The sequence below is a fragment of the Miniopterus schreibersii genome (genome assembly GCF_964146895.1).
Source record: "Miniopterus schreibersii genome assembly, chromosome: 18".
NCBI classification, from domain to species: domain Eukaryota; kingdom Metazoa; phylum Chordata; class Mammalia; order Chiroptera; family Miniopteridae; genus Miniopterus; species Miniopterus schreibersii.
This window is the reverse complement of record NC_138121.1, coordinates 6817829-6838610: the sequence shown is the minus strand read 5'-3', so window position 1 is coordinate 6838610 and position 20782 is coordinate 6817829. Positions and strand designations below refer to the sequence as shown.

Here is a 20782-nt window from a genome sequence, read left to right as displayed (position 1 = left end):
AAAGGTATTAGAATTTGAATTGTGGCTAACCTTCATAACTAGGAGATCTTACAGAACCACCTGGGTTTCCAAATTCTCTCAACGTGGGCCATCTGGCATCTCAGGCCCATTTCTTTTGTGGTGGCATTGGGCCAGAGCTAAATCCTGGTGGGGGGACCCTCTTTGGTTCCTTGCTGGCCCATGAAGTCAATTCAGTGGCTTACTACAGGTTTGTGGGGGGAAAATGTGGAGCAGAACAGAAAATACCAGGGTATGTTGCCATAGGCACAAACCTAAGGACTGTTTTGTAGAACCAAGTCTGGTTATGGCATGTGAGTACATGCCCATATATGTGTGTGACTTGGGTTGCAAAGTAAAATGAATCCCTTACTGTGGGTCATAGTAAAAAGTTTAGAAGACCCTGTTCCAGCTGGGCATGACCTCCATCCAGTCTGATTCACTCTTAGGTTGCCTACCTCCCTCATAGGCATTTGAGATTGAGACAAACGAATGCCAGGCTGGCCAGTGGAGATGAAAATGGCACCTGTGATGTGCTGGGGGCAGGTAGGGTCCTGTGCTTTGCCCTGGGCCTTCAGGCCTATTTCCTGCTCTGAGCAGATTCTGGATCTAACTGCCCAGCCTGTGCCCTAGGATCCTGACCCAGCCACCAGACACCTAATCTCTGACTCTACTTCTCCCCTCCCTCTCCAGGAAAACCCATACGTCATGCGCCGGCCCAACTTCCAGGCCTTGTCGGGAAATGAGCGCTTTGAGGGCTTCTGTGTGGACATGCTGCGGGAGCTGGCTGAGCTGTTGCGCTTCCGCTACCGCCTGCGGCTGGTGGAAGATGGGCTGTATGGGGCACCTGAGCCCAACGGCTCCTGGACAGGCATGGTTGGCGAGCTCATCAACCGGGTACGGCTGCACCGAGCTGGGCTACAGAATGGGTCACAGCCTATGGTGCTAGGGAAGGCAGGGAGGGGGCAGCCAAGGGAGGCTTAGAATTAGCCTGGCACATAACAGGAGAGGAATGAGTCCCTGGGGGCTCCTCATGCCCATGGCGTGCTGTGCACCTGTGCCCAGCGAACCCCATGGGGTGCATGTGGTGGGGAAGAGAGGCAGAGGGTCACCTCCTGTGTCCCAGTCATTTGCCTAATACTTCCCTATGCCACCATGACTTAGCTGGTGCTCAAAGATTTGAGCAAATGAAAGAGATGTGGAGTAGGAAGCAGGCAGAGGACAAGGAGGTCGAGAGAGGCTTCCTGTGAAAGGCAGGGCTTGGGCCAGGAGGGCAGGGACTGTGCCTCATTTGCGCACAATGCCCAGCACCTGCCATGAGGGCCTGGCACATTGCACACATTGAAGCTGCTGAACGCACAAGTCCTCTTCTTCAGTGTCTGTTGAGCACCTACTATGTCTTTGCACTATGCTGGCAGCATGGGACATAGTGGTGAGCACAGTGGACCTGGACCCTGCCCCCAAGAGTTTGGTGTCTCCTTAAGATGCAGAAAAGCGAATGACCACAAGACAGAGCCCTTGGGACTGATGGGGGAAGTTCAGTCCTAGAGGAGGCTTCTTACCTAGCCAGGCATCCAGGGAAGGCTTCCTGTAAGAGGTGGCACCCAAGCAGATACTCAGAGGGTGTGGAGTCAGATAGATGAAGGGGTTATGGGAGGAGGGCAGTGTTTTCAGAGCTGAGGAGATGATATTTACAAAGGCTGGGGGATAAGAGAGTGGGGCACACTGGAAGTACCAGCAGGCCCTGCATGTAGGCAGGATTTGGATGAAGGTGAGGAGGGAGAGGCAGGGGTCCCGGAGGTCACAGGTGAGGGCGCACCGGAAAGAATGTTTTGGAGTCAGACCAACCTGGATTTGAGTGTTCAAGTGCATTATTTCTCTTCTCTGAACCTGTTTCCCCTTCCTGGGATGGGATGATACCTGACAGGTCTGTACTGAGGGCTACAGAAAGTGGACAGCCCAAAGCACATGTCATTTGTCAGCAAGGGGGGGCCCTACATAGTTCCTCGTTTTATTCCAGGTGCTAGAAGCTCTGTGGGCAAATGCCCAGAGGCAGGACTGTGCCACAGGAGACAAGCCCCAGCTTAGGGCACACCTAGGCAGGTGTGCAGAGTGAGGTCTGTGACCATGAATGATCAGGGCAACCTTGACGTTGGACTTGGCTAAGGACACTGGAGATTCTCATCCTCCTGCCTCTTCCATCCCAGAATTCACTGCTCCTGAATGTCACCAGGGTAGAGTGGAGAAGGCCACTTTGCTTGACAAGGACATTTATCCCATAGGGCACAGGTTTTCAAAAGTTGTTTTGACTGCAGAACCTCTTTTCCAATTGAAAGCGCCTTCAGAACCCTGGACAAAGCAGAGCTGCTTTGGTGGAGGCGGAGGTGGGGGTGTCCCTGGGGTCCTGGCAGCTGGGTTTCCACCACCCCACCCCATGGGCAGCCCGAGGCACTGTTTCACAGGATGCCAGGGTTGAAAGCTTCTGCCCCAGGTGGGTTTAAAGGCCCTGAAGCCGGAACCTGAGGAGACAGGAGGGGAGGAGTGCGAAGCTGGCGCCTAACACTCACCCAACTGGCCGGTTTCCGTATGACCTCCATTTCCACGGCTCAGTCTTCAGGGCCCCAGAAATAAGTAGACTCCAGGGCAGTAGCCCCCAAACTGAAGTCACTAAACTGTTCATCAACAAAGAAGTAGTGGAATAGTCCTATTCGCAGCTTCGTGACCTTGGACAAGAGTCTTAACCTACTGTGCCTTGGACCTGCCCCACAGGATTTTGGAAGAATTTGGTGGGATGGTGCCTGGGAGAGCATAGGACCGGTCAGTTGCTGCAGTTGTCCTGAGTCCTATTTGAATTTTGGCTTTGCTGTGCACTAGCTTTGTGACCTTGGACAAGTTACTTAACCTCCCTGTAACATCGTTTCTTCAACTGTAAAAGTAGGGAAACAATAGCTATTAGCACGCAGGGCTGTTGTAAACATTCAGCGAGTAGATCTGGGTAGGGCCTTAGAACCGGGCTGGCAGGTGGTGGGTGCTATATGCAGGTGCCCTGTTTATATTATTGCTAATGTTATTTCTGTTTGCACAGTCAGCACATATATGTATTTATGTGTTTGTCAATTCTCCAGCCAGCTAGCATTTATTGAATGTCTACTGTATACCAGGCCCTGAGCTATGCCCTGAGGATACAGTGGCCAGGCCTGGCTCTTACTTAGTGGTTTAAAGAGTTTGGCTCTCAGAAGGAGGTCCATGGGATGTGCCCCCAAGGTTTGAGCTGGCTTAAGTGAGGAAACAGAATCAGTGGGGTTGGGGGGCAGCAGGAGTGGCAGGATGACCAGCAGGGAGATAAGGGGACAGGGGAGATGGGGACAAGGGGAGGCTGGAGAGTACCAGGGCTTGGTGACTGCCTGGGGTGGGGAACATAGGAGAGAAGACTCAGGCATTCCTCCCGTTTCTGTCTCGGGCAGCTGGGCGATGGTGATGACATTTAGGGAGAGAACACTGGAGGAGGAGCAGGCTGGCAGCGCCCAAGACAGGCGGGGTTTGGCCTTGCCGAGGCTCAGCTGCCTGCCGTGGGATGGCCGAGTGCGCTGAGCTTTGCAGATACTCCCCACCAGCCTCACAGCAGCAGAAGCAGCTGCGTTTATTGACTTCATACCATGTGCCAGGAACTTTCCAAGTGTTACCTCCTTCTCCTAACAATCCCTCCTGTCCCAGAGGGCACTGCCCTCCTACCATTGTAAGATCTGGGGCTCAGCAGTGAAGGGACTTCCCCTTCCCCACCCTCCGCGCTCACACACACATACACAGGGCAGCCAGGTGTGTCTGACCCAAAGCATGTGCCCTTTCCAGATATCCAGCAGGTACTTGGGAGTCTGCAGTGAGCAAGGTAAAGCGCTCACGCCATGCCAGGCCTTCGTCCAAGCTTTTTGAACTTGTGTTAACTCCTTGACTCTTCATGGCCACCCCACAAGGAAGGCCTGGTATTAGCACAGTTTTCTCTAATGGACAGGGTGAGACACCAAGGTACCATGTCCAGGCCACACTGCTAGTGCCAGGCAGAGCCAGGGCTGGCACCCCAACAGGCTGGCCCAGAGCTGATGAGTAACTTCCAGATGGAAGAGAGCCCAGGGCACCGGCAACCCCTGAGTCACCCCCGGCCAGTCTAGAATTATGGTCCATTTATTCCACCCAGTGGCCATGGCTGGAATTGGCCTCCATACCATCATTGCCGCGGTGTGAATTCAGGCCCCAGCCCCTCTCACCATCCACCTCACTGGCCTACAGGCCACCCATCTCTCTATTTGTGTGCCCTCCAGTGGAATCTTTCTACAATGCAAGTCTGACCTGGCATTCACATGCTTTAGCTGTAGCCTCCCAGGGCCTTCAGGATAAAGTCTAAGCCCTCCAGCCTGGCCCTCGAGGGCAGAGCACATGTCTTAGGTTGGCAGGCAGCAAGGCCGGTTTCCACTATGGGAGGATGTGAGAGGAGCAGTTCAGTGGGGTCAGGGCAGTAAGTTATCTCTGGACATGGACCCTCTGAGATGCCTATTTGAAATTCAAGTGGAGAACTACAGATTTCGTTGTGCGGCTGAGCGGGCAACATTTAACTCACCCCTGTTGATGGATATTTGGGCGGTTTCCAGTTCTCACTGGTATAGGCAATGCCATCGGCTAGGCCTGTGGATTCGTGGGTGTGTTCCTGAGGGCTGCATTCCAAGCAGTGGAAGCACTGGGTCAAAGGGTGTGGATGTTTTTTAAGTTTCGACTGCCAAATGGCTGTTCAAAAAGGTTCCACCAATTTATATTTCCACCAGAAGTGCACAAGAATGTCAGGCTTCCTACGCTCTTGCCAACAATGGGGATTATCAGTCTTTTTAAAGTCTTTGCCAATCCAAAAGGCTAAAAAAGCTCTTATTGTTTTCACCTAAATGGAATGTTATGTGACTGCATATTAATCCCTGCGTGGATGAACTGTAACTAGTGAAACATTTTTTATATTTAGTTCTTTCCAGGTATATTTTGTTGTTTGTGCTGTTATAAGCAACTGTAAACAAACACCTTTAGGCACAAAAGCTTTGATTGGTTCTCTTACTAGAATGACTGTGTGAAAGAGAAAGACCCTCTGTATGGCTTTGGCACACACAGTCGAACTGCTTCCTAGAGAGACTACACCAGTTTCTAGACAGGCTCCTCAGCACAGAGGGTTTTGATTGGCTTTTAGATATTCAGACAACCCCCATCATTTTTAGTCATCAATCTTTTTTTTTTTTTTTTTAAATATATCTTTATTGATTTCAGAGAGAGGAAAGGAGAGGGAGAGAGAGACAGAAACATCAATGATGAGAGAGTCATTGATCAAGCCCACAACCTGGGCGTGTGCCCTGACCGGGAATCGAACCCTGATCGCCTGGATCCTAGGTCGACGCTCAATCACTAAGCCATGCCCAGCCGGGCCGCCATCATTTTTAAAGATGGCATATCAGTCTGATTTTTCCTGTTTTGACTGGTGGACCACAGTCAAAACTGGGGCTTATGTGGTCAGGTGATATAGATGGGGTGTGAGCCCAAGTTCAACTCAGAATGGGTCTGCTAGGCCTGTGGACCCACCCTGTGTTTTCCCAGGTCTTGGTTGTATCATTGGAATAGATACATGTGGCAGCTGGCAGAGCTGACCCGTGGAGTTAGGGCCATTATGGTAGCAAGGAAGCCCCTAGAATTCCCCATCTTTCCCAGGATAGTAATCCAGAAGCAATTCTGCATCCTTTGGGGGAATTGCAGCGATTAGTGCCGCCATTAATGGCTTGAAAGAAGCAGGGGTGGTGATCTCATCCCCATGCTACTGAAGGCAGATGGGTCTTGAAGAATGACTGTGGATTATTATAAACATAATCAGGCAGTGGCTCCAATTACAGTTGTTGGCCCAAATGAAGTGTCTTTACTGGGGCAGGTCAACACAGCCCTTAGCAGCTGGTACGAGCTACTGATTTGGCAAATGCTTTCTCTCTGCGCTGCTTTCCCAGGACCACCGGAAGCAGGCGCATACCCGTGCTTTCAGTCTTGCCTCAGGGCAACTTCAGCTTTACTGCTTCCTGTCAACGTATAGGCCACAGAAAACAGTCCACACAGCATCAGCTGGCCCAATACACTGAGCAGGAAGTAGCCTTTAGGAAGGGGGTGGCAGTAAACCAAACTTGCTGTTGACATCCGTCAGTCAGGCTCCAGTCTGGAGACGAAAAGCAGAATTCGATGTAATAATTGTTAACTAGGTGGAAAGTAGTTAACTAGTTGGCTGAAGAGTAAAAAACCAACAGTGAAGGGATCATGGAGGTGGTAGCTGTAGGAAACCTGAGGGGACGGGAAGAAGTTGGAAAGATTAAAACCTAGGAACACAGAGGGGCCCAAGCCAAGCTGAAATGCAGAGCTCAGAGGCTGTACTGGTGATGTTTGGTGTGTGTATTGGATTTGGGCAGCAACTTTTACCTGGGTCTGAGTTAACTGTGCTACTTCAGCCCATTTACCATGGAGCCTGGCACAGAGCAAGCATGTGACAAATGTCACCTGTTTAAGACAGAAGAAACCAAGATCCCAAGAGCAGGTCAGCATGCAGGCATCTCAACTCCAATCCCAGGTTCTCTCCAGGGCTCTGGAGTGGTGGTGGGGGTGAGGGTCAGTGGCATGTTTTATAAAGTAGCATGTTAATGATGAATTTGATGGGGGGGTGGGGGTGGGATTGGATAGGAGAGGCAGCCAGGCAGGAAACAGGCCCCAGGAGCCTCTTATAGCAGACATGAGGTGACGAGGCTCCAATCTTGGGCACTCCTGGAGCCAGTCCAGGCTCCTGACCCCTCCTGCCCTCTCTTTGCCTCATCGGCTTCTGATATTCTCTTAGTTGCTCTGTGTGCGTTTCTCCCTAACCGCCCGTCTGTCTCCTTGGCCACCCCTCTGCCCCTGCCCTGCTTCCCCTCCAGCAGAAGGCGGACCTAGCTGTGGCTGCATTCACCATCACAGCGGAGCGGGAAAAGGTCATCGACTTCTCCAAACCCTTCATGACCCTGGGGATCAGTATCCTCTACCGAGTGCACATGGTACGGTTCCCGTGGAGACAGGAGGTTGGAGGCAGGGACTAACCGTGGGGCCCAGATGCCTGCATCCCCAAGGGAAGTAGAGGCTGTGGGCTGGACCTAGGAAGGGCCAGTTGGGCTCAAGGGCCCCTGGTGGGGAGGGGCCAGGAGTTGGCATTCAGCTCAGGTCAGGGTAGCTCAGGGTCACCCTCTCCCCACAGGGGCGCAAGCCTGGCTACTTCTCCTTCCTGGATCCCTTCTCCCCTGCTGTGTGGCTCTTCATGCTTCTTGCTTACCTGGCCGTAAGCTGCGTCCTGTTCCTGGCCGCTAGGTGAGTCCACTGCCTGCTGCCTGGGAAGAAGAGGCGGGAGGAGGCCTGAGGCAGGGCCCATGACTGACCTGCACATTCTGCCATCTGTCTGGACCATCCTCGGCCTGCACTTAGGACCTCGGGTTCCCTGCATCATCCCTTCTCCCGGCTGGCCCGTCTCTGCATTTCACCCTGTGGCTCTAACTGGCTCTGTGGGTCTCTCTCTATCTCTTTCTACCTCTTCTCTGTGTGTCTCCATCTCGGTGTATGTCTCTCTGCCTCTTTTTTACCCATGTGTTTCTCTTCCTGCCTCTTCTCATGTGTGTCTCTCTGTTCATCTCTTGGTCTCTTTTCCCTCTGTTTCCTGTTTCTCCCCCATCTCTCCTGATCTCGGTGCTGTGTCTTGTTATTGTTTCTCTTGTTTTTCTACCCTCTTCGGCCCTCTTCACACTCCCCCACCACGTCTCTCTGCAGGCTGAGTCCCTACGAGTGGTATAACCCACACCCATGCCTGCGGGCGCGCCCCCACATCCTGGAAAACCAGTACACGCTGGGCAACAGCCTTTGGTTCCCTGTCGGAGGCTTCATGCAGCAGGGCTCAGAGATTATGCCCCGGGCGCTGTCCACTCGCTGCGTAAGCGGAGTCTGGTGAGAGGCTTTCTGTCTGCCTACCTGGGGCTGGGAGGGGCCACTCTGAGGCCTGGGTGGATCCCTGGTCCCCACTGCCAGCTGAGTGGCAGGGAATGGGGTGGAGAGACCTGAGCCCCAGCTCTGCCACTCACTAGCTGTGTGACCTTGGGTAGGACACATTCCCTCTGCATGCCTTAGTCTTCTCATCTGAAAAATGGGGATAAAAATGCCCATGGCTCAGGTTGTAAGGATTCAGTGAGGCTGTTACAGAAAAGTGCTTCTGCTGACACAAGGGATCACAATCAGAGTGACCAATGCTGTTGCTGTCACTGTCTCCGATGTTGCTCTGGTGATCACAGAGGCTTAGAGTCCTTGAGCCAGGACATCCTTCACTGGCCTGAGGCCAAGGCCCACACAAAGACACTTGTTCCCTCAAAGTCCCATGGGGACCCCATAGTTTGGACAGAACTTATTTTGCTCCATGACAAGCTCCGAAAAGCTACATGTCCAGAGAGCAGACAGTAACTCATGGTGTCTGGCCCCCAGTTTAATGCCAGGTGGAAATACCAGCTGAGAGTCACCAGATCTCCTGAATTTTCTAGAAGAGAAATCTGGACTTGTAAGTGAATTTACCCAAAGTTACAGAGATGTGGTTTCTGGAGATTCTAGGTCTCTGTGTGTTGGGTTTTGGTTTCTGATCGCAAGAAGCTGTATTATTCACCTCTTATCCTCCTTTCCACCTCCACCCCACCCCAGTGCCTTGCACAGTGCTGTGCATGTGTGCTCAGCAAAGGATGGCAGCTAGGGGTTTTTTTAAAGAATAGTTTATTGATTTTTAGAGAGAGAGGAAGGCAGGAGAGAGAAACATCGATGTGAGAGTGCAACATCATAATGGTGCCTCCTGCACGCCCCCTACTAGGGATCAGTCCCAAAACCCAGGCATGTGCCCTTGACTAGGAATCAAACCAGCAACCTCCTGGTGCATGAGACGACGCCCAACCAACTGAGCCACACTGGCCAGGGCTGTTTTCATTATTATCTGCTAAAGGAGGTGTGGCCTGGGAGGCCCTCTGTCTTCAGGCCCCAAGATCTGTACTATCTGCAGGGAGCCTGGCCTCTCACCTGCTAGGCGCTAGGACAGAAAGGGCCAAGGTAAGAAAGACAGTGGCTGCCCTTGGGTCCCATAGGTAGGCCACTGATCCCATGTTGGTTCTGAATCACCTGGATAGTGAGAATACACACTTACACAGATGTAAGTAAGTCTTAAACAACAACCCTGTGAGGAGGGGCCTACTATTGTACTTATATCTCACTGGTGAGTCCAAGGTCACACAGCTAGGCAGTGATGGAGCCAGGATTTGGGGATTTTCCAGAGATCTTTCTATTATTGATTTCTAGTTTAGTTCCATTATGGTCAGAGAACATTCTCTGTAGAATTTTAATCCTTTGAAATTTATTGAGGCTTGTTCTGTGGCTCAGCAAGTGGTCTTTCCTGGTAACTATTCTGTGCGCACTTGCATAGAATGTGCTGTTGGTGGGGGCAGTGTTCTATAAATGGCAATCAGGGCCAGTAGGTTGATAGTGTTATTCAGGTCTTCTGTATCCTTACTGATTTTCTGTCTACTTGTTCTAGCAATTATTGAAAGAGGCATGTTGAAATCTCCACCTGTAATTGAAGAGAAATTGTATCTATTTTTCTTTTCAGTTGTATCAGTTTTTGCTTCATGAATTTTGAAGCTCTATAATTAGATGCGTAAGTGTTTAGGATTGGTATGTCCTCTTGATGAATTGATCCCTTTGTCATTATAATGTCCTTGTTTATTCCTAGTAACAGTCCTTATTCTGAAGTTACCTTTAATATTAATATAGCCATGCTTTCTTATGCTTAGTATTTGTATAATTACCTATATGTTACCTACATATTATGTTTAAAGTGGGTTTCGTATAGGAAGCGTGTACAAAGGCCGTGGAGCAAGGGTTGGCAAACTTTTTCTTTATTGGGCCAGATAGTAAATATTTTAGGCTTTGCTGGCCATGCAGTCTCTGTCGCAACTACTCAGCTCTAACTGTAGTGCAAAAGCAGCCTTAGACAATACGCAACTGAGTGAGTGTGGCTGTGTTCCAATAAATCTTTATTTATGGACACTGACACTGCAATTTGGATTTTATATGTCATGTGTCATGAAATATTACTCTTCTTTTGCTTTCTTTTAAATTATTTTAAAATGTGAAAACTAGTCTTAGCTTGTGTACCAAAACAGATGGCAAACCAGATTTGGCCTGTGGGCCATAGCTTGCCAACCCCTGATTGAGACCTTTCTTGTAATTATTGGTATGGTCAGGTTTAAATCTGCCAGCTTGCTGTTTGTCTTCTATTTGTCCCATCTGTTCTTTGTTCCCATTTCTCTCTTTTTCCTCCCTGCTTTGGATTTATTGAGATTTTTTAAATTCTGTTTTATGCGTGCTCTTGACTTATTAATTATACTTTTTTGTTTTATTTTTCTTAGTAGTTGCTCTGGATTTACCATATGCATCTTTAATTATTACAAAGTACTTTCAAGTAACATTATGCTACTTCACATAAGATGTCATGCCCTTACAACGGTGTACTTCCATAACTCCCTTCCCATCCTTTGAGCTACTGTTGTCATATTTTTACTTCTACTTATCTTATGAATCCCATAATACATTAGGTTTTGTGTGTGTGTGTGTTTACTTCAACAGTAAATGTCTTTTAGATAAATTTTTAAAATGAGGAATATGTCTTTTATATTTACCCACACATCTACCATTTCTGGTGCTCTTCATTAACTTCATAGACATCCAAATTTCCATCTAGTATTTTCCTTTTACCTGAAGAACTTCCTTTACCATTTCTTGAAGTACAAATCTGTTAGCAATTAGTTCTCCAAGCTTTTGTTTGTATGAAAAGTTCATTAGTGTGTTTTCTTCTTTGAAGGATATTTTTTCTGAATATAGAATTCTAGGTTGGCAAGGTGTGTTTTTTTTCTTTCTTTCAGCACGTTGTCGCGTTGTCTTCTGGCTTGCATACTTCCTGAAAAGAAGTCTACTGTCACTCTTATCTTTGATTCTCTGTGTGTAGTGTATTTCCCCACTTATGGCAGCTTTTTAGATTTTCTCTTTATCACTGGTTTTTCAGCAGTTGATTATAATGTGCCTTGGTGTGTTTTGTATATATGTCTGTTTATCCTACTAGGATTTATTGAGCTTCTTGGATCAGCACATCTATAGTTTTCATCAAATTTGAAAGCTTTTTGGCCATTACTTCTTCAAATATATATTTTTCTGTTATCCTCTGCCTCTCCTCTCTTTCTGGAATTCCAGCCACATTTGTAAGACCACTTGATATTATTCCCCAGGCCACTCAGACTCTTTGCTCATTGTCAGTCATTTTTTTCCTTTATGTGCTTCATTTTGGACAGATTCTTTCACTTTGTTCCAACTCCCTGTTCTTTTCTGCTGCAGCTTCTAATGTATGTAGTCCCTTCTAGTAAAATTTTCCTCTTAGGTGTTGTATATTTCATCTCTAGAAATATCAACATTCACTTCTGCTTCATGTCTTCCATTTCTCTCTGCATTATGTTCATGTTTTTCTTTATATCCTTGAGCATTCTGAACATTTTTATAATAGCTGTTTAATGTCCTTGTCATCTCTGTCAGTTCCGGGTCTTTTTCCATTTGAGTGTTTTTACTCTTGGTTACAGTTTCCTTTGTTTTTTTATATCTGGTAACTTTTTTTTAATCCTCACCCAAGGATGTTTATTAATTTTAGAGAGGAAGGAGAGAGAGAGAAACACTGATGTGAGAAACATCAATCAGTTACCTTCCATAAGCACCCTGACTGGGGAGCAAACCCTCAACCTTTTGGTGCATGAGATGATGCTCCAACTGAGCCCCTGGCCAGGGCTGTCTGGTAATTTTTTTTTTGGATGACACACATTGTGATTTTACACTGTTTACGTGGTTGAAAAGACCACTTCAAAGAGCCTTGGACTTTTTCTGGCAGGCAGTTAAGTTACTTTTAGATTATTTTTATCCTTTCCAGGCCTGTTTTTAAGTTCTTTTAGGGCAGATCTAGAGTAGCCTTTATTCAAGGGCTAAGCTAACTATTTCTAATGTGTTGTCCTTTTGGGTCTCTACTGAATGTCTCATGAATCCAGTGAGATCTCTCTACTCTGACTGGAGGGAGCTCAGAAGATTTGCAGCCCTGGGACTTGTTCTCTCTTTGAACGTTGTTCTTGTCTGGCTGCTGGAATCTCACCCTGTGCGTGCACAGACTCATATTCAGCCAAAGACTCAAGGGGACCCCGTGCGGACTTCTGGAACCCTCTCTCTGTGCGGCTCTCCCCTTGGGTACTCTCTCCCACAAACCCCAGCTGTCTTGGCCTTCCTGATTTCTGGTCTCCATCTCCACAGCTTAACCAGGCTGCTAGACTGGGCTTCCCTTCCTTCCCAGCACTGCAGTCTGTAAATTAAACCCAGTCGACAGCCTTGGCAATGGCGAGGCTCACTTCATTTATTTTTTCCCTCAGGGATCACAGTCCTGAAATACCCGTTGTCCTATGTATTTAAATGGTTTTCTATATGCTGTCTAGTTTTCTAGTTTTCCTTGATGGGAGAATATTTCTATCTTATTCTCCTGTGTCTGGAAGCGGAAGTCTCTGGAAGCAATATTTAAATCCAGAGAGTCTGATTCCAGAATCTATGCCCCAAGTCTCCACTAACCAGCAGTCACTGAGCCTCCTAGGTGCCAGGTCACTGAAGGGGGCACCACCAGTGGGGCCCATGGGTGGGGGGCAGGGGGGCTCCAGCCTGTGGCTTACCCCTCCCACCCCTCAGGTGGGCCTTCACCTTGATCATCATCTCCTCCTACACGGCCAATCTGGCCGCCTTCCTCACCGTGCAGCGCATGGAGGTGCCTGTGGAGTCAGCTGATGACCTGGCAGACCAGACCAACATTGAGTACGGCACCATCCACGCTGGCTCCACCATGACCTTCTTCCAGGTAGGGCCCCTGAAGCTGCCTGGGCTTGATGTCGGGATCTCCACTGTGCAGAGCAGCTCAGGGTGGGCTGGGCAGGGCCTCCTGGGTCAGAGGACCTGAATGTCCTGAAGGTTGGGGAGGCCGGGGAGCAGAAGACACGCTCATACTCTCGTGAGGAGTCTGGCTGGGGAAACTGAACTTTCACCCAAGGAGTGGGAGAAAGGAGGCAGGTGTGGGATCCAATGTCGAGTCAGTGCTGGACAGGCCAAATGGAGTCCAGGAGGCTGCTACAGTCAAGCCTGGCAAAATGGGCCAGCATAGAAGATGGGAAGGCCCTTCAAGGTGAAGGGAGCTTGTCCATATGCATTTTGGGGTGGCGGGAAGCAATCAAAAGGAAAGCAAGCCTGGTAAGGAGGTTTGAGTGAGAAACTGCAGAGGCTTCAAATGCCAGGATAGGGCTGAAATTGGACCCTGTAAGTGGGGATGTGGGAACGATTGAGGGGTGACCCCTTTAAAAGCTGGAAGCTCCCTCTGGGGCAGTTAGAGGTAGATGAGTGGTCTGGAGAGGAGGCTGGAGCTGGGCAGAGGCAACTGGCTGAAGGAGTAATCAGGAGAGGAGGAAGGGGATGAGTTCCCAGGTCTCTCAGGTGGGTGGCGGAACCATTTCCCAGGTGGGAGACCATTGGAATAGGATTGGGAGGTTGCGGGGCCTATGGGGTACTTAGGAAGGGCAGAGTCTAGACCTCAGATCAAAGAGGGGGAGGTGGTGCAGAGGGCGGGCATCAGGTGGCAGAGGAGGGGTAGTAATTCCCAGAAGGTTCCCGCAGGGCCTGTGGGAAGTAAGCTGTCCTATTCGGCATGGACTTGGGTCTTCCTGAACCAGGCTGGGCCCTGGGTAGACTTGAGGGTTGAGCATCTGCTCCCAGGTTCTATGAGTAAGGCCTGGGAGCACTGCAAAGTCAGGGCTGGTGTCAGGCAGAGCCAGGCACAAGGATGGAAGGGAGGAGAAAGGTTGAAAAATAGACCTTGGCCCCTTCCTCCCAAGCCTTTGGGCCTCAGGGCTCTCGCTGGGCTGGGGGGTGTGGGATGACTTGGACCTGGCCTTGAGCCATCTATCCATCTGTTTTCTCCTCTGTCTTCCTCTGGTCTCCTCGCTCTCTCTCAGGCTGAGGGAGACTTGCTGGAGGGCAGGGGACAGGGTTCAGAGGAAGGGCAGGGGGTGGAAAGCCCCTCACCCCTTCCCCTGTGCCCACTCTGCCCAGAATTCGCGGTACCAGACATACCAGCGGATGTGGAACTACATGCAGTCGAAGCAGCCCAGCGTGTTCGTCAAGAGCACAGAGGAAGGCATCGCCCGTGTCCTCAACTCTCGCTATGCCTTCTTGCTCGAGTCCACCATGAACGAGTACCATCGGCGCCTCAACTGCAACCTCACCCAGATCGGGGGCCTCCTCGACACCAAGGGCTACGGCATTGGCATGCCGCTGGGTATGGTGGTGGCAGGGCTGGGGGCTTGGCAGACAGGCCAGGGACAGGCCACCAAACCTGTAGCCTGGCTCAGGACAGGTGCTCAGAAAATGGGTGATGAGTATTGCTGAATGGATGGAAGGGAGGGAGGAAGGATAGAAGGATGGCTGGATCTGCCAGAGAGACTGGACATGTCTCTCGGGGCTCATCGCTGGAAGCTCACCACCAATTTTGTCACCAAATTATGGCATTTTAGCTTTTAAACCCGTCCGTGTGCTGATGGCTGCAGCTTATAGTTAACGTATTACTGTGTAAGAAGTTACTCTAAGTCTTAGCTGCTTTGTGGCAGCGTCGGAGCTGTGCCAGGGAAGCAACGTGGCCTGGTGCTTGGGGGGACAAGCTCTGAATTCACAGCTAGGTCCAAATGCCCATCCCCTAACCTCCAACTCAGCTAGAGTCACCTGCCAGGGAGTTGGAAATACTTGCCTCACGGGATCACTGAGAGGCTTGAATACATTTCTGTAAACCAAGGGTCTGGCACACAGTAGGTGCCTGATAAATACTAATCACCCCACTCGCTCATATGCCAAGTTCCTGGCACTCGTAGGTGCTCAGGAAGTATCGCAGAGAATGAAGAAATGAGCACAGGACAGGGTAGGTGTGAGGTGTTTGGGTGCAAGGCTGGTCTAAGGGGAGGAGAGAGGTGGTCCAGGGTTGGGGCCATGCAGAGGAGAGGTGTGGCTGGGATTCTGATGCCCAGCTCTGTGCCAGGCATGTGCTGGATGCTGGGACAACACAGCAGGAAGCTGCAAAGCTCCATCCTCCTGCGTTCTTCTAGAGGCACAGACAGCAAACCAGCAGTGAACCCAGCTTTATAATGTGACGTCAGGTGGTGACAGCTGCTCTGAAGTAAATTAAGGGGAAGAGACTGACAGGAAGTAGAGCGCTTAGTGTCATTTTAAATGAAGTCAGAGAAGACCCCCTGAGGAGGCACCAGTGAACAGAGCCCTGGGTGAATTGAGAGAAGGAACAGTCCAGGCCGAGGGAAAGCTTCCAGGATGGGATGACTCCTGGAGGACTTGGAAGAGCTAGGAGGCCAGTGTGGCTGGAGCTGAGAGCCATGGGGCGGCGGAGCCCCAGGCGGCTGGGCCAGCGGCTCGGAGCTTGTAGGCCAGGAAAGGGTGCTGTTCTCATGGCATCTGGGAGCCACTGGAGAGTTTTAAGCATGAGAACGGCATGATCTCTGACTCTGTTTCTGAAATTGTCCTTTTGTCCCTCTGGCTGCTTGTGGAGAAAAGTCTGTGTGGGGATGAGAGGAGGCTGCAGGGAGGGGACCGTGACAAATGTGACATGAGGTGTAGTGGGGCGTGGCCTTCATGGTTGCAGGGGAGCAGTGGTCAGGGCAGACCCTGGGGATGTGGCAGAGACAAGAGGAGGGCCCAGGGTCAGGGAGCAGTGGGGTTTGGTGGGCAGGGCTCTGGGGCCCGGTGGCCAGTGTGCCCCTTGTGTGCCCCGTCCAGGTTCCCCGTTCCGTGATGAAATCACACTGGCCATCCTGCAGCTTCAGGAGAACAACCGGCTGGAGATCTTGAAGCGCAAGTGGTGGGAGGGGGGCCGGTGCCCCAAGGAGGAGGACCACCGAGCTAAAGGTCAGCCGCCCCGCACGCTGTGCCCTCCTGAAGCCCCCCACAGCCCCCATACCTGCACAGCCAACCCATCTCCCACCCCCAGGTCTGGGCATGGAGAACATCGGCGGCATTTTTGTCGTGCTCATCTGTGGCCTCATCATTGCTGTCTTCGTGGCCGTCATGGAGTTCATATGGTCCACACGGAGGTCGGCGGAGTCCGAAGAGGTGAGGGAGTTGGCAAAGGGTGTGGGGGAAGCTGTGGGACCCCAGGGCAGGGGGGGCATGAAGACTGCGGCACTGGGGGCATCACTGGAGGAAAACAAGTGGCAAGGAGGGGTCAGGGAGCCAGGGAAGTGAGGGGATCTGGGAGGATCCAAGGGTAGAGGAGGCGGAGGAGAGGAGAGGAGAGCAGACAGATTGGGGGAGAATCCACAGGCATGAGGACAGAGGAGGAGGGGCAGAGGTAGCGACGAGGAGTGAGGGGGCACAGCGAGAAGGATGTGGGGAGAGGCAGAGCAAGGAGAACTAGGAGGGGAGGTGATGAGAATGCGGCTGACCCAGGCTGGACTGCTGATGGGCTCCCACTACGCTCGGGCCTCCCTTGCCCAGCCGTACTCCTCCACTGCCAGACCTGTCCGGGCCCCTGCACTCTAGATGGTTCTGGCCTTCCCCTCTCCCTACTAGCCCCCAACCCCTCCTCCTGGCCCTCACTTTTGGCTAATGACCTTGTTTCTACTCCCCTGAGCTAAGCAGGAGTGAGGAGGACATGCAGAGCCCCACCTCCACATCTAGCTGTCTTGCACTTTCTCCACTTGCCCTGGTAGTTACTCCAAGAAGGTCCACACTCCTAGCTAAGGCACCTCCATCTGGCCCCGTCTCCTCCCTCTTGCCTTCCCCAGGACATCCCTCAGCAGTTCCCTCCTTGCCTCCACATCGCCAGTTCCCCTTTATTGAGTCAAGGCTGGCAACATAGGAACATGCTGTCATTTCTCCCATCTTCCAAAATCCTCTCAACCCCATTTCCCTCCCAGCCACCACCCAACCTCTCCTTCCCTGACTGCCTTGAGAGACTTGAGTCTCCCTGCTGTTCCCTATTCCTCTCCTCCCATTCGATCTTGTACACACTCCAATCCAGCTGCTGTCCCCACCTCTCCGCTGAAGCCACTCTTGTCACCAGCAGCCTCTATGGGTGAAATCCAGTGCAGGAGGCTCAGGCCTCATCACATGTGAGGTAGCAATAGGCTTCAGCCCAGCCCATCATCCGTTCTCAAAACCCACTCTTCTCTGCACTCACGTCGGTTTCCTCCTACCTCCCTGGCCACTGCTTTGTGGGGACTCTTGTGCTCAGGCCTGGAATTTCCAGACTCATGGTTTGTAAGACCATCTCTATGCTGAGGACTTCTGTATTATCTATTGTCACATGACAAACTGTCCCCAAATTTAGCAGCTTTAAAACAGCAAACATATCAATTCACAGTTTTTGTGGGTCAAGAATCTGGGAGCAGCTTAGCTGGGCAGTTCTGGCTGTCCAGGGTCTCTGGTAAGGTCATGCTCACAATGTTGGCTGAATGCTCAGCTGGGCTGGAGGAGCCACTTCTAGGATGGCTCACTGTCTCAAAATGTACCTATGGAGTTTTAATTTATGGAGGTGACTGAGCAATGACACAGAGAAACCAGTCCATTGAAGGAAGATTTTTATTACTTACGTTTCCTGAGAGGAGAGGTCTGCCACACCACACAGGGCCACATGGGGAAGCACCGGGTTTATGCAGGAGCAGGAGGCGGGGGAAGGGAGAGGCAGTCTCTCCCTGGTCACCAAGATTTTAAAGATGTCAAAACATCCTCAGGTACAGAAAATAAAGAACATGATGAATACACACATTCACATGGCAGCTGGCTGGAAGCCTCGGTTCCTTGCACAGGGACCTTGCCACTGCGCTGTTTGTCTACGCCATGGCCACACCCTGAGTGAGTGATACGAGAGAGCCAGTCAGAAGCCAGCATGTCAGCTGAGCTGGCGTGTTCTGGTCATACAGCTGCCTACTGTAGCCCCAAATGTGTATCTCACAGGGACCTGTCCCTGAACCCAGGATCTATAAATACAGCTCAATACTTGACATCTCCACATGGATGTCTAACAGCACACAAAACGCAGGTGTCTAACATGGAGCTCCTGCCCACCCACCAGGGAACACCATCATTCCGGTTGCTTCAGCCAAAATATGTGGAGTTACCCTTCACTCCTCCCTCTCACACCCTCTGTCTGATCTGGCAAATCCTGTTGGCTCCACCTTCAAAATATTGTACCCAGAATCCAACCCCTTCTACTTCCTCAGTGCCCTCAGTGCCTCCCTGCTCTTGTCCTTGGCCTCCCTACTCTCAGCACAGTTCCAGAGTGATCCTGAGAGCACAGCGTCCCCTACTTCAAACTCTCCACTGGCTCCCATCTGACTCTGAATAAAAGCGAAATCCTTACAGTGTCCTGGCCTCACATGAGCAGGCTCCCGTTGCTCCTTTGACTTCCTCTACCTCTCTCCCCCTGCACTCCCCAGTCTCAGGGAGCCTGAGCACACACCACTCCCGCCTGGACACCTCCCAGCCCCAGGCTACCTGCTTTTGCATCCGTGTTGTTTCGCCTTCAGCACACTGGAATATAACCTCTACAAGGGCAGGGATTGCTGTTTGTTTGGTTCTCTGCTGTATCTTCAGGGCCCAGAACAGTGCCTGGCACACAGTAGGTGCTGGACAGATAGGCCTAGCAGTAATGACAGCTTGAATCTGAGGCAACAGATGGAACACAAGTAGGCGGGGAAGGACTAGAGGCAGTCAGAAAATTTAGAGTGAAAAGACGAGAGGAAGCAAAGGGCAGGTTCAGGAAGAAACCCACAGAACGGAGACTGGAGAGATAAGTGGAGACAGGAGCTGAGAGGTAAGACAGGAAGAGCAGGGAGAGACAGAGGAATGGGAGGGAAGAGAGGAGGCGAAAGGACATGGGGGTGGGGCGGGGAGAGCAGGGGTGCAGAGGGGTGGGAAGAGGAAAGGAGGGGGTGTGGGGAGAAGCTGGGGGCGGCCGCCAGGAGAGCCCAGGCAGGTGACCCCCAATCATTGCCCGCAGGTGTCCGTATGCCAGGAGATGCTGCAGGAGCTGCGGCATGCGGTGTCCTGCCGCAAGACGTCGCGTTCCCGCCGGCGCCGTCGCCCCGGTGGCCCGAGTCGGGCCTTGCTGTCGCTGCGTGCCGTCCGCGAGATGCGTCTCAGTAACGGCAAGCTCTACTCGGCCGGCGCGGGTGGGGACGCGGGCGGCGCTCATGGGGGCCCCCAGCGCCTCCTGGACGACCCAGGGCCTCCTGGCGGGGTCCGGCCCCTGGCTTCCACCCCCTGCACCCACGTGCGCGTTTGCCAGGAGTGCAGGCGCATCCAGGCGCTGCGGACCTCTGGGGCCGGAGCGCCCCCGCGTGGCCTGGGCGCCCCCGTGGAGGCCACCAGTCCTCCCCGGCAGCGAACCGGCCCTGCTGGGCCCCGCGAGCTCACTGAGCACGAGTGACGACGGACGGGGCCAGGCAGATGCCCAGACTTGGCCGTAGGGACCGGGCCAGCCCCAGACCCCTGTCGCCCCCGCCTCCCCATGCAGCGAGGAACAGGACTTGTGCCCCGGCGGGCCGGACGCCACGCTTTTGCCTTGGATTCCCGGTGAAGTCCGAGGCCCGGCTCCAGAGCCTGCCTGCGCCCCCTAGTGGACTCGCGAGAGGGTGCCGCGGATCCGCATTCTGCCCCCCCACTGCGGACAGGAGGAGCGCAGGAACCGAGGACTCCAGGGTCCGAGGGCCACAGGACTATTCCCGGAAGCGGAAAGCAGTTAGCCAGGAGAACCTCATCCTGGGACTGCTCAGGCTCCCAAGACGACGCAACTCCCCACTTCTGGAGGAGGGCCTCCGGGCAGAGGTGTCCCCTGGGGCGCCCCTCGCCTCTTTTTTCTCTCTTTTTTGGGGGGAGAAACTTCGGAATTTCTATGAGAACCCCCCAGGGAGGGGGTCAGTTGGGCCCTCATCCCTCCCCCTGCCACACCCCAGTCCCGTTGGAATAAAAAAAGAACAAAACCCCCAGACTGGGGATAGCCCTATCTCATTTCCTGGGAGTGTGAGGGCATTAGAGGATTGGATCCCCCGCCCCCAGGGAGTCTGCTCAGAACCACATGCTGGATGGTCACTTTTGCAGTCAGCACCCTCGGCCCTGCCCACAACCAGCAGGTCAGCCCAGGTCCCGACAGCTGGCCCCTCTCCGCTGACCTTCGCTCAGGACAGAAGGAGGCTGCGACAAAGACCCTGAGACAGATGGAGAGAGATGCGGGAATCTGGAGAGGCGGAGACACCAGGGAAACTGACACAGAAAGACAGAAACCAGAAGAGGCTGGGGGAGGGAAGGACAAGTGAACTGTTTAGTGTGGTGGTGCCTGGGTGGCCGGTGTGGTGGCAAGTGTGTGCCTGGGAAGGGATGATTTGGCGACTCTGTAATCATGTGCATATGTGTGTGTATGTACATCTATGAGGCCATCTTCAAATGTCTGTGACTGTGACCCTGTGTTTCTGCTGAAAATGTACCTCCCAGCCCACAAGAGAGGAATACATAAATCCCCATAGAGAGAGAGAAGGGTGGGTCTGCTTTGTGTCCTACCCTCTCCCGCCCT

The 20782-nt window shown here is 52.1% G+C and overlaps 1 protein-coding gene across 3 annotated transcripts in view; it reads left to right on the top strand.

The window, feature by feature from the left end:
• The window catches only part of GRIK5 (glutamate ionotropic receptor kainate type subunit 5), a 39101-nt gene extending 18441 nt beyond the window's left edge, over positions 1-20660 (top strand). For all 3 annotated transcript variants that reach the window (XM_081120071.1, XM_081120070.1, XM_081120069.1), the window contains 9 exons: positions 691-894; positions 6969-7082; positions 7280-7389; positions 7843-8016; positions 12859-13024; positions 14266-14491; positions 15991-16119; positions 16202-16323; positions 19214-20660. In XM_081120071.1, the coding sequence (XP_080976197.1) occupies positions 691-894; positions 6969-7082; positions 7280-7389; positions 7843-8016; positions 12859-13024; positions 14266-14491; positions 15991-16119; positions 16202-16323; positions 19214-19642 (1674 nt within the window). In that variant the 3' untranslated portion in view covers positions 19643-20660. The remainder of the gene's footprint in view (positions 1-690; positions 895-6968; positions 7083-7279; positions 7390-7842; positions 8017-12858; positions 13025-14265; positions 14492-15990; positions 16120-16201; positions 16324-19213) is intronic.
• Positions 20661-20782: the final 122 nt, after the last annotated feature.